Source organism: Schistocerca americana, chromosome 3 (assembly GCF_021461395.2).
Source record: "Schistocerca americana isolate TAMUIC-IGC-003095 chromosome 3, iqSchAmer2.1, whole genome shotgun sequence".
Taxonomy (NCBI): domain Eukaryota; kingdom Metazoa; phylum Arthropoda; class Insecta; order Orthoptera; family Acrididae; genus Schistocerca; species Schistocerca americana.
In genome coordinates, this window is record NC_060121.1 from 877053761 (window position 1) to 877069045 (window position 15285).

Consider the following 15285-nt stretch of genomic DNA (forward strand, 5'->3'; position numbering starts at 1 on the left):
CGTTTCTGAAGAAGAGAAATTTGTTAACATCGAGTATAGATTTAAGTGTCAGGAAGTCGTTTCTGAAAGTATTTGTATGGAGTGTAGCCATGTGTGGAAATGAAACATGGACGATAAATAGTTTAGACAAGAAAAGAATAGAAGCTTTTGAAATGTGGTGCTATAGAAGAATGCTGAAGATTAGATGGGTAGATCACATAACTAATGAGGAGGTATTGAATAGAATTGCGGAGAAGAGAAATTTGTGGTACAACTTGACTAGAAGAAGGGATCGGTTGGGAGGTAATATTCTGAGACATCAAGGGATCACCAATTTAGTATTGGAGGACAGCGTGGAGGGTAAAAATCATAGAGGGAGACCAAGAAATGAATGCACTAAACAGATTCAGAAGGATGTAGGTTGCGGCAGGTGCTGGGAGATGAAGAAGCTTGCACAGGATAGAGTAGCATGGAGAGCTGCATCAAACCAGTCTCTGCACTGAAGACCACCACCACCACAACAACAACAACAACAACAACAACATATTTATTGTGACACTTCTATGTTAAGTAACTCACTGCCTATTGTTCACAGAATTTGCGGTGAATTAAGAGTGCAAACTGTGATTGTTAACATGAGGGAAGCAGAAACTGGCAGTCTGAAATTGTTGCCATATATCAAAATGTCTATCCCTACATCACACAGGTGAATGCTAAGTTAAAAAGCACAGTGAAAAAAATCGACCCGGCCTTGATTCGATCCCACAACCTTTCTGGTTCGAGCCACACATTCTAGCACTAGAACGACACACCAGATGTGAATTAGATCACACTCGCTACATTCCTGAGGCACTGCTGGTCTCTCAAGTTGTTGTGGCTGTTCGCAATGGTATCATTTTCACATTGTAACTTCAGTTCATCATAATTCAGAAAATTTGTATGAAATATTTATAAATCACATACAAAAGTCCTCCTTGTGAATCAGTGTATCTATTAGTCGAAACAGGATAAAAATCTGTACAGCAGTTCCTGACAGACTGCACATAGAGATGGACATCAGCAAGCAACTTCAAGTCGTATATTGGGAGATCTCTTCCTTTCTTTTAAAGTTCACAAATCCTAACTGCATCATGAAACTTAGATGAATAAATTACTAATATTAACTCATACAAAATGAAACACCATATCTGAAATTCCAAGGCATCTACACAGATAACAAACTAAGACTGATATGTACACCAAAAAGCACAGTTCTGCCTGCTTCACACTTAGAAAACTCTCCCACTGTGTTGACCTGCAGATGAGGTTGCTACCATAATTCCATATAGAATAATCTGGGGCAATGCACATAAGGTCAATTATTTATTCTACCAAATACAAGGTCAAGTTGATAGGTGAATGTCTTGTGGAAGTCTCTTCAGGGATTCCGGATTTCTTGCACTCACATGCCATTACATTTACTCACTCATCTACATCTACATTTATACTCTGCAAGCCACCCAACAGTGTGTGGCAGAGGGCACTTTACATGCCACTGTCATTACCTCCCTTTCCTGTTCCACTCGCGTATGGTTCGCGGGAAGAACGACTGCCGGAAAGCGTCTGTGCGCGCTCGAATCTCTCTAATTTTACATTCGTGATCTCCTCGGGAGGTATAAGTAGGGGGAAGCAATATGTTCGACACCTCATCCAGAAACGCATCCTCTCGAAACTAGGACAGCAAGCTATACCGCGATGCAGAGTGGCTCTCTTGAAGAGACTGCCACTTGAGTGTGCTAAACATCTCCGTAACGCTATCACGCTTACCAAATAACCCTGTGATGAAACACGCCGCTCTTCTTTGGATCTTCTCTATCTCCTCTGTCAACCCGACCTGGTACGGATCCCACACTGATGAGCAATACTCAAGTATAGGTCGAACGAGTGGTTTGTAAGCCACCTCCTTTGCTGATGGACTACATTTTCTAAGGACTCTCCCAATGAATCTCAACCTGGCACCCGCCTTACCAACAATTAATTTTATATGATCATTCCACTTCAAATCGTTCCGTACGCATACTCCCAGATACTTTACAGAAGTAACTGCTACCAGTGTGTGTTCCGCTATCATATAATCATACAATAAAGGATCCTTCTTTCTATGTATTCGCAATACATTACATTTGTCTAAGTTAAGGGTCAGTTGTTACTCCCCGCACCAAGTGCCTATCCGCTGCAGATCTTCCGGCATTTCGCTGCAATTTTCTAATGCTGCAACTTCTCTGTATACTACAGCATCATCCGCGATAAGTCGCATGGAACTTCCGACACTATCTACTAGGTCATTTATACATATCGTGAAAAGCAGTGGTCCCATAATACTCCCATGTGGTACGCCAGAGGTTACTTTAACGTTTGTAGACGTCTCTCCATTGAGAACAATATGCTGTGTTCTGTTTGCTAGAATCTCTTCAAGCCAGCCAGCTGGTCTGATATTCCATAGGCTCTTACTTTGTTTATCAGGCGACAGTGTGGAACTGTATCGAACACCTTCCGGTAGTCAAGGAAAATGGCATCTACCTGGGAGCCTGTATCTAATATTTTCTGGGTCTCATGACAAATAAAGCAAGTTGGGTCTCACACGATCGCTGTTTCTGGAATCCATGTTGATTCCTACAGAGTAGATTATGGGTTTCCAGAAATAACATGATACGCGAGCAAAAAACATGTTCTAAAATTCTACAACAGATCTATGTCAGAGATATAGGCCTATAGTTTTGCGCATCTGCTCGACGACCCTTCTGGAAAACTGGGACTACCTGTGCTCTTTTCCAATCATTTGGAACCTTCCATTCCTCTAGAGACTTGCGGTACAACAGGTGTTAGAAAGGGGGGGGGGGGGGGGGGGGGGGGTGGCAAGTTCTTTCGCGTACTCTGTGTAGAATCGAATTGGTATCCCGTCAGGTCCATTGGACTATCCTCTGTTGAGTGATTTCAGTTGCTTTTCTATTCCTTGGACACTTATTTCGATGTCAGTCATTTTTTCGTTTGGGCGAGGATTTAGAGAAGGAATTGCAGTGCGGTCTTCCTCCATGAAACAGCTTTGGAAAAACAGTGAAATTCACGTATGTAACACTAGAAGTGAAAATAAATTCCATATTGCTATCAAAGGTAAAGAACGAAATTTTATATTCTGGTGCAAAAGTTTACAAGAAGTTGTAAGTTCAGACATCAGGCTGGAAGTTCAGGGACATTCAAAAGGAATGTAAAAGAGTAGCTTGTTAGTCAACCACTTAATTTACAAGATCAACTGGATGGAAATTGCAGATAGCAACAATTTTCATATTAATCAGGTTCATAACTTTCCTCATGTAGTATAGTGTTCCAATAGCGAGAAGACAGAAAGGCTGGCTACTAATTATCTTCAGGAGACAGAATTCAGAGTACTACTGATAGCCACATTTAAAAGTAGAAAAGAAAGCTATTCTTGCTCCTGGTAGGATGTACTGTTACTCCCTTCCTCAGGGAAGAAAGATGGATGTGTTGGGAATATCAGAAATGAGGGCCAGGTCACATAACCCCACGTCGAGAGAGGCTCACCTGTTGTATACGAGGTGCGGCTAGAAAAAAACCGGACTGATGCTGGAAAAAACATTTATTTACAATTTCATGTTATCTCCTTCAATGTACTCTCCTCCTCGGTCTCTACACCGCTCCATACGAATTTTCCACTGTTCATAGCAATGCTGCAGATCATTTTCGGTAAGTCCATACATTACTTCCGTCGCTTTTTCTTTTACTGCTTCAACAGTCTCAAATCTAGTTCCTTTCAAAGCTGACTTGACTTTAGGGAAAAGAAAAAAGTCACAGGGGGCCAAATCAGGTGAGTAGGGTGGATGATCTAAGATGGGAATGTTGTGTTTTGCCAAAAACGTCTTCACTGACAACGCACTGTGAGCTGGGGGATTGTCTTGGTGAAGGATCCATGACTTTTTTCTCCACAAATCGTTCCGTTTTCTCCGTACTCGCTCACGTAGGGTAGCCAGGACGCTAATGTAGTAATGCTGATTCACTGTTTGTCCCTCTGGTACCCAATCAATGTGCACAATCCCTTTGATGTCAAAAAAAAACAATCATCATCGCCTTGAATTTCGATTTTGACATTCGTGCTTTTTTTTGTCGTGGAGAACCAGGAGTTTTCCAATGCATCGATTGGCGTTTAGTTTTGGGATCGTAAGTAAAAAACCACGATTCATCGCAAGTAATAACATTTTGTAAGAAGGTGGGATCACTTTCAATGTTTTCCAGGATGTCAGAACAAATCATTCTTCGGCGTTCCTTCTGTTCAATTGTGAGACACTTTGGAACCATTTTTGAACACACTTTGTTCATGTTGAAACTTTCATGAAGAATCTGCCTAACACTTTCCTTGTCAACTCCTGACACTGCTCTGATTGTTAAACGGCGATCTTGTCGAACAAGTTTACTGATTTTTTCAATGTTTGCATCAGTTTTTGCTGACAATGGTCTGCCAGTGCGAGTGTCATCACTGGTGTCTTCGCGGTCATCTTTAAATCGTTTAAACCACTCAAACACTTGTGTTCGCGATAAACAATCATCGCCGTACACTTGTTGTAACATTACAAACGTTTCACGTGCATATTTTCCTAGTTTGAAACAAAATTTGATGTTAACACACTGTTCTTTCTGTACACTCAACATTTTCCGACGCACAGACAAAACGTCAACTACTTAAAACAGACGCCATGGGCAGACTGAGTGCAGGAGGCAGATGAAACTCGAGCAGTAGGCGGAGCGAGAGTCACGTGACAGGCCACGCGACTTTCAGCCTTATTGCATTCGTTTTATTGTTTCACCAGTACTAGTCCGGTTTTTTTCTAGCCACACCTCGTAGATGAAGGGAGAAGGTGTCATCTAGCAGTCAATTCCCAGTATTTTCAGTACGAGTAGATTAATATTTTCCACAGCTTGTTGTCGGTATACTTTACAGAAGTTCCCTCTAGTGGCTGCTTCTGCCTGTTAATATTTCAACTGCCTCATTGTAAATACCTGAGGGTTCTCCTTACTGAGGGGTATGCAGAACATGATACATGACTAAATGAATGAATGAATGTGCTATCCCAGCAATGTACAGAGAACAGCTCCTGCGAAGGGCTAAAGTCTAGATAAGGACCAGCAGCAGTCATGGCGGTGCTTGCTTATCTACTGCTCAGAGGTCGGCAATGTGTCACTTTTGAGTAGCCAGTGGTATGATTCTTTGACATAATCAATGAGAGGCGAGAAAAGAGGCAACATATTTCTAATCCCGAAATTGAAACAATTGTCTTGTTTGCTGTTTTTCGGTGTATTAGTCAATATTTTGTGATTATGCCAGTGAGTGCAACAAAGTGGACTGATTTAACTGATTCAGTTTTGCATGGCAACATAATCCATTGGTACCTGTCTCATGCATTAACTGCACACACGTAAACGTATGAAATGTGGCGGTGGAATGACTCTTATAAAAGAGTCAAAGGTTTGTGCAGGTGGAATCATCAGAAAGTGCAGCAAAAGCCATCACTTAGAGCAGGTGGATCAATGTTTTTTAATTCAATCATGGGAGAAGGTAAGTGGGTCAACGTTCATTAATAAGAGCTGTACATTCAATACACTGATCCACCTCCCTCCCCCATAATTTAATTAAAAAAACACTGATAAACTTACTCAGTGTGCTTGAGCAGATCAATTGCATAGCAACACAGAGCAGATAAATATTTGATTGATTTTTCGAGTAAATCATGGGTTGTGATACTGTCCTTGGTTTGCATATACTAGCACAGTTTATACAACTGCAACTCAAACCAGGACTGATTAAATTTATAATAATCATTTACAGCAATACCTCACCCTTTCTTTCGAATGTATTAGTTCAAAACAAGTTGTCTGCCTGCTGCTCTGTCACAGGCTGCATAACACAAACAGATGTCACATGTTCTGTTCCAATTATACCTCACGGCAAGTGCTAACAACATTCCTGCACGAAACACACAAGTACGGCACTGACCCTATTCTAGACTTTTAGCCCTGAGGAGTTTGAAAGGGAGGATGAGTTACTGGCAGAGTGACACTACAAAGAAGTGCATGAAGCCTGCAAGGATAGCTCAATCAGTAAGGGAAGTGCCCCTGAAGGACCAGGGCAAGAGTTTGAACCACAGTTCAACAGGGCACACAGTTTTTATATGCCAGAAAGTTTCATATTTGAAGTACACGTATAGTCATAAGATTACAATTACAAAACGTTACTTGCTGCTCTGTCGAGTAGTATCAGAAACATTGTGGACAGCAAACAATAATTCCTCAGTGAGCTGAATTTCCCTCAAATGATCTGCCTCAGTGAATGCAAAACGTAAGGATTACAGTATAGGGGCAAATGAAAGGGGAAGCATCTGTCTATTTGCAATGGTGGTGATGCTGACTTCCATGTCTGACTAGGTTTCTATAAAGATCATACCAAAAGGTAATTTCGCCCCCCCCCCCCCCCTATTAGCTTGGTTTACTGTCAAGTCTAAAGTCTGACGTGACATGACCTAAGTGGGCAAATATTGCAATAATAGGTCTCTTTTAATTACCATTACATATGTTTTCCATATTTTGCGTGGCTGCACTCAAGGTGTGACAGTAAATGATTTGGCACATTATTTTGCTTCCAGAATCCTTCAGTTGAATTGCCAATTTATAAATTGCATACAGAACATACGTTGGGAATAAGTAATATTTTGCTTCCAGAATCCTTCAGTTGAATTGCCAATTTATAAACTGCATACAGAACATATGTTGGGAATAAGCAAACAACCTGTTTTAACTGTGTCTCCTCCAAATTTTCATCAGGCATCTCTCCAGTGTGCACCGAACAGCCCTCAGATATGGGGTGGTTTTCACAGTTTATGTCCATGTGTCACTGCCATGAATCGAAACTGGTAATACACAACGCTTGTAAAAATTACTTTTCAGACAGACTGGAATTTTAGTTTTGAAAGCCTTATAATTTACCTAAAGCCCTCCATAACTCTTCTAATTTTCAGTCCATCCGGGTAATGGTTTCAACTGCTATAAACAAAATAATTCATCAACTGGTTCCAAGAGTTCACAGTTAATTTATATTACTTCATTTCAGTACATAACTTATTCGTTATATTACAATATAATGAGAAGGTAAGTTGCCACTCACCATATAGCGGAGATGCTAGAATCGCAGATAGGCACAACAAAAAGATTTTCACACTTAAAACTTTTGGCCAATGGCCTTTGTCAACAATAGACACACATATGCACACACACACACATGCACACAGACATGCGCGCATGCGCACGCACACACGACTGCACCCGTGTGTGTGAGAGTTGCATTTGTGTGAATGCGTGTGTGCACATGTGTGTGTATCTTGTTGACAAAGGCCAATGGCCGAAAGCTTTAAGTGTGAAAATCTTTTTGTTGTGCCTATCTGCGACTCAACATCTCTGCTATATGGTGAGTGGCAACTTCTAATAATATTGTTACATTCCATCCTGGATTTTCCATTTTTTTTACTGATTTGCTGTGGAAGCTTATCTGCACTAGAGGAGGAGGAGGAGGAGGAGGAGGAGGAAATCAGTGAGACCTGAGTTTCTCCTGGCGTATACAACTTTGAAATAACTTCCGGGAATTCAGCCAGGTGACACTTTCAGCGGTCGCTGAAAGTGTCACCTGACTGAATTCCCAGAAATTATTTTAGAGGAAATTAGTGTTTCACAGCCCTTTGACAATGAGGTCATTAGAGACAATGTACAAGCTGGGATTAGGGAAGGATGGGGAAGGAAATCGGCCATGCCCTTTCAAATAATCCATCCGGGCATTTGTCCGAAGCGATTTAGGGAAATCACGGAAAACCTAAATAAGGATGACCAGACATGGATTTGAACCGTCATTCTCCCGAATGCAAGTCCCGAGTGCTTACCACTGCGCCACCTTGCTTGATATCTGCACTAGAGGCAAACAGTACTAACATGTCTTTGGTAAAATGAACATGGTTCACATACATTCTTTTGCCACAAATTCTTCATTTCTGAAGTTTAAAAAACAAAAATCTCCCTCTAGGACTGATAGAGATAGTTTTTGTGGTATCTAATCTCTCTACCTAATTCTTCTTTCAATTCTCAATTTTTCTCTATCCTGTAAAGGAATCTACAGCATTAATAGGAAATACGGAAGCGTCCGATCCCGCCCATCTGCTTTGACCCATGACGTCACAAATATTGCGGAAACGAACATAAACCACGATTCCAATATGGTGCATATAAAGTCGTTACGTACACATTATGAGGACGAAAATACATCGAAAAACAAACACACACACGTTCCACAAAAAGCCTAATGACACTAATGGGCCAAGCATGGGAAATAGGGGTTTTTCGGGTGGGGACAAACTAAATACAAACAAATTTAGACACCCACCCCCACACAAAAACTCGCAAAACCACGAAAAAAACCGACATCACAAAACTCCCCAAATACCACTAAACACAATATCATCTGGAATCAGACACTTCCCTTGACCTATATAGCTCAACAGCAGCTCCCAATCCCATAAATTAGGGCCTAACACTTCCCTTGACCTATATAGGTCAAAAACATCTCCCGATACCAATACCAACATTCACATTGGGATCTACATCTACATTTATACTCCGCAAGCCACCCAACGGTGTGTGGCAGAGGGCACTTTACGTGCCACTGTCATTACCTCCCTTTCCTGTTCCAGTCACATATGGTTCGCGGGAAGAACGACTGTCTGAAAGCCTCCGTGCGCGCTCTAACCTCTCTCTAATTTTACATTCGTGATCTCCTCACGAGGTATAAGTAGGGGGAAGCAATATATTCGATACCTCATCCAGAAACGCACCCTCTCGAAACCTGGCGAGCAAGCTACACCGCGATGCAGAGCGCCTCTCTTGCAGAGTCTGCCACTTGAGTTTGTTAAACATCTCCGTAACGCTATTACGGTTACCAAATAACCCTGTGACGAAACGTGCCGCTCTTTTTTGGATCTTCTCTATCTCCTCTGTCAACCCGATCTGGTACGGATCCCACACTGATGTGCAATACTCAAGTATAGGTCGAACGAGTGTTTTGTAAGCCACCTCCTTTGTTGATGGACTACATTTTCTAAGCACTCTCCCAATGAATCTCAACCTGGTACCCGCATTACCAACAAATAATTTTATATGATCATTCCACTTCAAATCGTTCCGCACGCATACTCCCAGATATTTTACAGAAGTAACTGCTACCAGTGTTTGTTCCGCTATCATATAATCATACAATAAAGGATCCTTCTTTCTATGTATTCGCAATACATTACATTTGTCTATGTTAACGGTCAGTTGCCACTCCCTGCACCAAGTGCCTATCCACCGCAGATCTTCCTGCATTTCGCTACAATTTTCTAATGCTGCAATTTCTCTGTATACTACAGCATCATCCGCGAAAAGCCGCATGGGACTTCTGACACTATCTACTAGGTCATTTATATATATTGTGAAAAGCAATGGTCCCATAACACTCCCCTGTGGCATGCAAGAGGTTACTTTAACGTCTGTAGACGTCTCTCCATTGATAACAACATGCTGTGTTCTGTTTGCTAAAAACTCTTCAATCCAGCCACACAGCTGGTCTGATATTCCGTAGGCTCTTACTTTGTTTATCAGGCGACAGTGCGGAACTGTATTGAACGCCTTCCGGAAGTTAAGAAAAATAGCATCTACCTGTGAGCCTGTATCTAATATTTTCTGGGTCTCATGAACAAATAAAGTGAGTTGGGTCTCACACGATCGCTGTTTCCGGAATCCATGTTGATTCCTACATAGTAGATTCTGGGTTTCCAAAAACGACATGATACTCGAGCAAAAAACATGTTCTAAAATTCTACAACAGATCGACATCAGAGATATAGGGCTATAGTTTTGCGCATCTGCTCAGAGACCCTTCTTGAAGACTGGGACTACCTGTGCTCTTTTCCAATCATTTGGAACCCTCCGTTCCTCTAGAGACTTGCGGTACATGGCTGTTAGAAGGGGGGCAAGTTCTTTCGCGTACTCTGTGTAGAATCGAATTGGTATCCCGTCAGGTCCAGTGGACTTTCCTCTGTTGAGTGATTCCAGTTGCTTTTCTATTCCTTGGACACTTATTTCGATGTCAGCCATTTTTTCGTTTGTGCGAGGATTTAGAGAAGGAACTGCAGTGCGGTCTTCCTCTGTGAAACAGGTTTAGAAAAAGGTGTTTAGTATTTCAGCTTTACACGTGTCATCCTCTGTTTCAATGCCATCATCATCTGGATATGCTGTTTCGAGCCACTTACTGATTTAACGTAAGACCAGAACTTTCTAGGATTTTCTGTCAAGTCGGTACATAGAATTTTACTTTCGAATTCACTGAACGCTTCACGCATAGCCCTCCTTACGCTAACTTTGACATTGTTTAGCTTCTGTTTGTCTGAGAGGTTTTGGCTGCGTTTAAACTTAGAGTGAAGCTCTCTTTGCTTTCGCAGTAGTTTCCGAACTTTGTTGTTGTACCACGGTGGGTTTTTCCCGTCCCTCACAGTTTTACTCGGCACGTACCTGTCTAAAAAACATTTTACGATTGCCTTGAACTTTTTCCATAAACACTCAACATTGTCAGTGTCGGAACAGAAATTTTCGCTTTGATCTGTTAGGTAGTCTGAAATCTGCCTTCTATTACTCTTGCTAAACAGATAAACCTTCCTCCCTTTTTTTATATTCCCACTAACTTCCATATTCAGGGATGCTGCAACGGCCTTATGATCACTGATTCCCTGTTCTGTACATACAGAGTCGAAAAGTTCGGGTCTGTTTGTTATCAGTAGGTCCAAGATGTTATCTCCACGAGTCGGTTCTCTGTTTAATTGCTCGAGGTAATTTTCGGATAGTGCACTCAGTATAATGTCACTCGACGCTCTGTCCCTACCACCCATCCTAAACATCTGAGTGTCCCAGTCTATATCTGGTAAATTGAAATCTCCACCTAAGACTATAACATGCTGAGAAAATTTATGTGAAATGTATTCCAAATTTTCTCTCAGTTGTTCTGCCACTAATGCTGCTGAGTCAGGAGGTCGGTAAAAGGAGCCAATTATTAACCTAGCTCGGTTGTTGAGTGTAACCTCCACCCATAATAATTCACAGGAACTATCCACTTCTATTTCACTACAGGATAAACTACTACTAACAGCGACGAACGCTCCACCACCGGTTGCATGCAATCTATCCTTTCTAAACACCGTCTGTACCTTTGTAAAAATTTTGGCAGAATTTATCTCTGGCTTCAACCAGCTTTCTGTACCTATAACGATTTCGGCTTCGGTGCTTTCTATCAGCGCTTGAAGTTCCGGTACTTTACCAATGCAGCTTCGACAGTTTACAATTACAATACCGATTGCTGCTTGGTCCCCGCATGTCCTGACTTTGCCCTGCACCCGTTGAGGCTGTTGCCCTTTCTGTACTTGCCCAAGACCATCTAACCTAAAAAACCGCCCAACCCACGCCACACAACCCCTGCTACCCGTGTAGCCGCTTGTTGCGTGTAGTGGACTCCTGACCTATCCAGCGGAACCCGAAACCCCACCACCCTATGGCGCAAGTTGAGGAATCTGCAGCCCACACGGTCGCAGAACCGTCTCAGCCTCTGATTCAGACCCTCCACTCGGCTCTGTACCAAAGGTCCGCAGTCAGTCCTGTCGACGATGCTGCAGATGGTGAGCTCTGCTTTCATCCCGCTAGCGAGACTGGCAGTCTTCACCAAATCAGATAGCCGCCAGAAGCCAGAGAGGATTTCCTCGGATCCATAGCGACACACATCATTGGTGCCGACATGAGCGACCACCTGCAGATGGGTGCACCCTGTACCCTTCACGGCATCCGGAAGGACCCTTTCCACATCTGGAATGACTCCCCCCAGTATGCACACGGAGTGCACATTGGTTTTCTTCCCCCCTCTTGCTGCCATATCCCTAAGGGGCCCCATTTCGCGCCTGACGTTGGAGCTCACAACTACCAGTAAGCCCACCCGCTGCAACCGCCCGGATCTTGCAGACTGAGGGGCAACCTCTGGAACAGGACAAGCAGCCATGTCAGGCTGAAGATCAGTATCAGCCTGAGACAGAGCCTGAAGCACTTCCCTTGACCTGTTATCCTTACATCATCTCCATACAGCCATCCATGGTCCGAGATGCTGGGACTTTAAGTAAGCCTTCATGACTTCATCCAAAAATCCGAATAGTTGAAGAAATTTTTTGGAGACAATGCACTGTCCCCATCATAGTCGACAACCGAAAACTGTTGACCCTGTCAGTCATATGCATACCTACCAAAGACATAAAAAAAGCAAATTACCAAAATTCACACACAACGCCACACTCGCAAACTAAACCACCACCAGAGAGCACCACCGATCACATCAAAATGACACCTACAAACACGCCACTCTCACAAACTAAATTCCACGCCGTCGTGACATCACACACCACAACAGCCTTACGTCACGGGTCAAAGCCGACGGGTGGGATCGGACACTTCGGTCGACCCCATTAAAAATGTATGTTCTTCAGTCACTAACACCAATGCCTTGTTTCTGAAGGACTGTCAGTAGAGATCTCACTATTACTGAGTCGACAGCTTTCTTAGAATCAATGTCTTCTAAAACATTTCATAATTTATACTCTATAATTTCTTTCATGACTTGCAAATGGTTCACTGCAGCATACCCATTTCTAGTCACCTTTTTCCATTGTCTGATTAAAATCCAATTTCATTTCTATCCAATCTAAGTTAATTTTAGTGTACACTTTGTACATTACAGATGGGAAGGCTGATAGGTATTATGATGTATCGTTGCCTCCTCATTGTGAAAAAGAGTAATTCACCTACAGCATTGTGCTGGATAAAAAAACTGAGGAGCCTACAGTTATTGTCAAAAGTTTAATCATATTGGGTATAAAATGAAATTTGTGACTGTATTAAAGACTTTTTGTTAGGGAGTGCACCACACTTAATGTTGGATTAAGAGTCATCGCTAACTGTAGAAGTAACTTCGGGAGTCCCCCAGAGACGTGTGTTGGGACCCTATCTGTTCATGTTGTACATTAATGATGTTGTGGACAATATTAATAGCAACCTCAGACTTTTCTTCAAATGCTGCAGTTATCCCTAACAAAGTACAGTTTGAAAGAAGAAGCCTAAGTATTCAGTCGGATCTTAATATGATTTCAAAGTGGTGCACAGATTGGCAACTGGCTTTAAATGTTCAGAAATATAAAACTACATCTCACACAACAAAAAAAGTTGTATCCTATGATTGTAATATCAATGAGTCATAGTTGGAATCAGCCAAATTGTAAAAATACCTGAGTGTAACTTTTGTAGGGATATGAAATGGAATGATCACATAGGCTCAGTTGTTCGTAAAGAAGTTGGAACACTTCAGTATATGGTACAATACTGGCGAAGCGCAATCATCTACAAAGGAGACTGCTTACAAATCACTCATGCGACACTTTCTTGAATATTGCACAAGTGTCTGGGACCCAAGCGAAACAGGACTAACAGGGGTTATTTAACGTATATAGAGAAGGGCAGCATTCTTGGATGGTTACAGGCTTGTTTGACCTGTTTGAGAGTGTTACAGTGATGCTGAAGAAACTGAACTAGCAGATTCTTGGAGATTCGCGTAAACTATCGCGAAAAAATTTATTAACAAAGTTTCAAGATACTGGTATAAATATCTCTATCAATATACTACAATCCGCTACATTTCACTCACATTGGGATCGCGTGGGCGAGTTTAAAGTAATATAAGAACGTACAGAGGCATTTAAACAATCATTCGTCCCGCGCGCCATACGTAAATGGCATGGACTGAAACCATAACAACTGGTACAAAGACATATACCCTCTGCCATGCACTTCACGATGGTATGCAGAGTATGTACGTACTATGTAGACGCGAAGAATTTGAAGCATTTAGGAGAAATGAGGGGGGGGGGGGGGGGTGAGAACTACAGACAACAATTAAGCGTTAATGCCGGAAGTGGAGGACTCACCATCTTTAACTTTCGTGGCGGCGTTCTTCTGTTTAACGTCGGCTGTTTTGCGCTTCTCAGCCAAATCGGAGAGTTTATGAGCTCTTTTTATGGCCCGTTGCTTTTGTCTGTGGCTGAGTGGCTTATAGATACCGTCGTTTCCTAGCAAAATATGTAAATATCAACAACACAATTTTAATAATATCAATATTCTAACTTTGCATTAATAACTTACTTAACCCCGGTATCACAGGATCCTTTTGTTTCCTTGCCTTCCGCCCCGGGCCTTTCTTTTGTCGACCATCCCCAACAAAGTGGGCTTTCCTTCCCATATTTTGTTACTAAAAGATACAATGGTTTGTGGGCACACGCGTAAAACACGTCATAACCTCAACTACACAACAAACACAGCCACCACGAGCACAACACTTTCTACCAAGTACCAATGATCTTCCGCATGTCTGCAGACATCACTCTCGTCAGAGTGTAAACAAACCAAGGAGATTATTTTAACCACCTTGTAAACAAACCATGCTATGATTAAACAAACATGTCACTATGCGAAGATACTGCACCCATTATTTATAAATAAACACATAAACCAAAGGACTAGACATTAAATCCCGTATCCATAGGGAACAAACATTCATGCATCACTCCAACACAACCCAACTGGCCTGTAGAGACACTCTACTAATTCGATGCCATACTGGCAAACATAACATTCAGAGATAGTTAAAAACCGTTTAATATATTAGCGTCATGCACTCTCTCCCACCATCGCCCAGCACTTAGACCAGCTGTTGCCAGAGAATCTGCTCTATATTTTTACACACTTTTCACTAACATTATAGCATCTGAATCAGTCCATAAACATTCTGTAATTTTTCAAGTGTATATTTGGTTTTTCAGCTTCCTCTTCTGCTACTAAAACTTTTACATTCTTGAGACCTAGCTGCAGTTTCTTCGTCAGTTCTGGTGCACGGTTTCTATTGAAATGTTTTAGTTTCTTTTAGTTTACATCTTACGTCTCTGTTCTCAATGTCGTCTTTTTTCTCCGTTTTCAATTTGTTGCAATGCTAGTCTTAACTCTTCTGAATCATCATGGACATTTCTGAACCATTTATTTTTGGTTTTATATTTGCAAAAGTAGTTGAACAGGTGTTAACAATAACCTAGTTTCTGGTTATCTTGATAT

At 41.9% G+C, this 15285-nt stretch overlaps 1 protein-coding gene across 1 annotated transcript in view; it reads right to left on the bottom strand.

Annotated features, from left to right (window-relative positions):
• LOC124605157 (25S rRNA (cytosine-C(5))-methyltransferase nop2) overlaps positions 1–14542 on the bottom strand; it is a 145851-nt gene extending 131309 nt beyond the window's left edge. The window contains exons 1-2 of the mRNA XM_047136639.1: positions 14323–14542; positions 14109–14249 (exon numbers count right to left, since the gene is read on the bottom strand). Of these exons, the coding sequence (XP_046992595.1) occupies positions 14109–14249; positions 14323–14419 (238 nt within the window). The 5' untranslated portion in view covers positions 14420–14542. The remainder of the gene's footprint in view (positions 1–14108; positions 14250–14322) is intronic.
• Between the last annotated feature and the right edge of the window lie 743 nt (positions 14543–15285).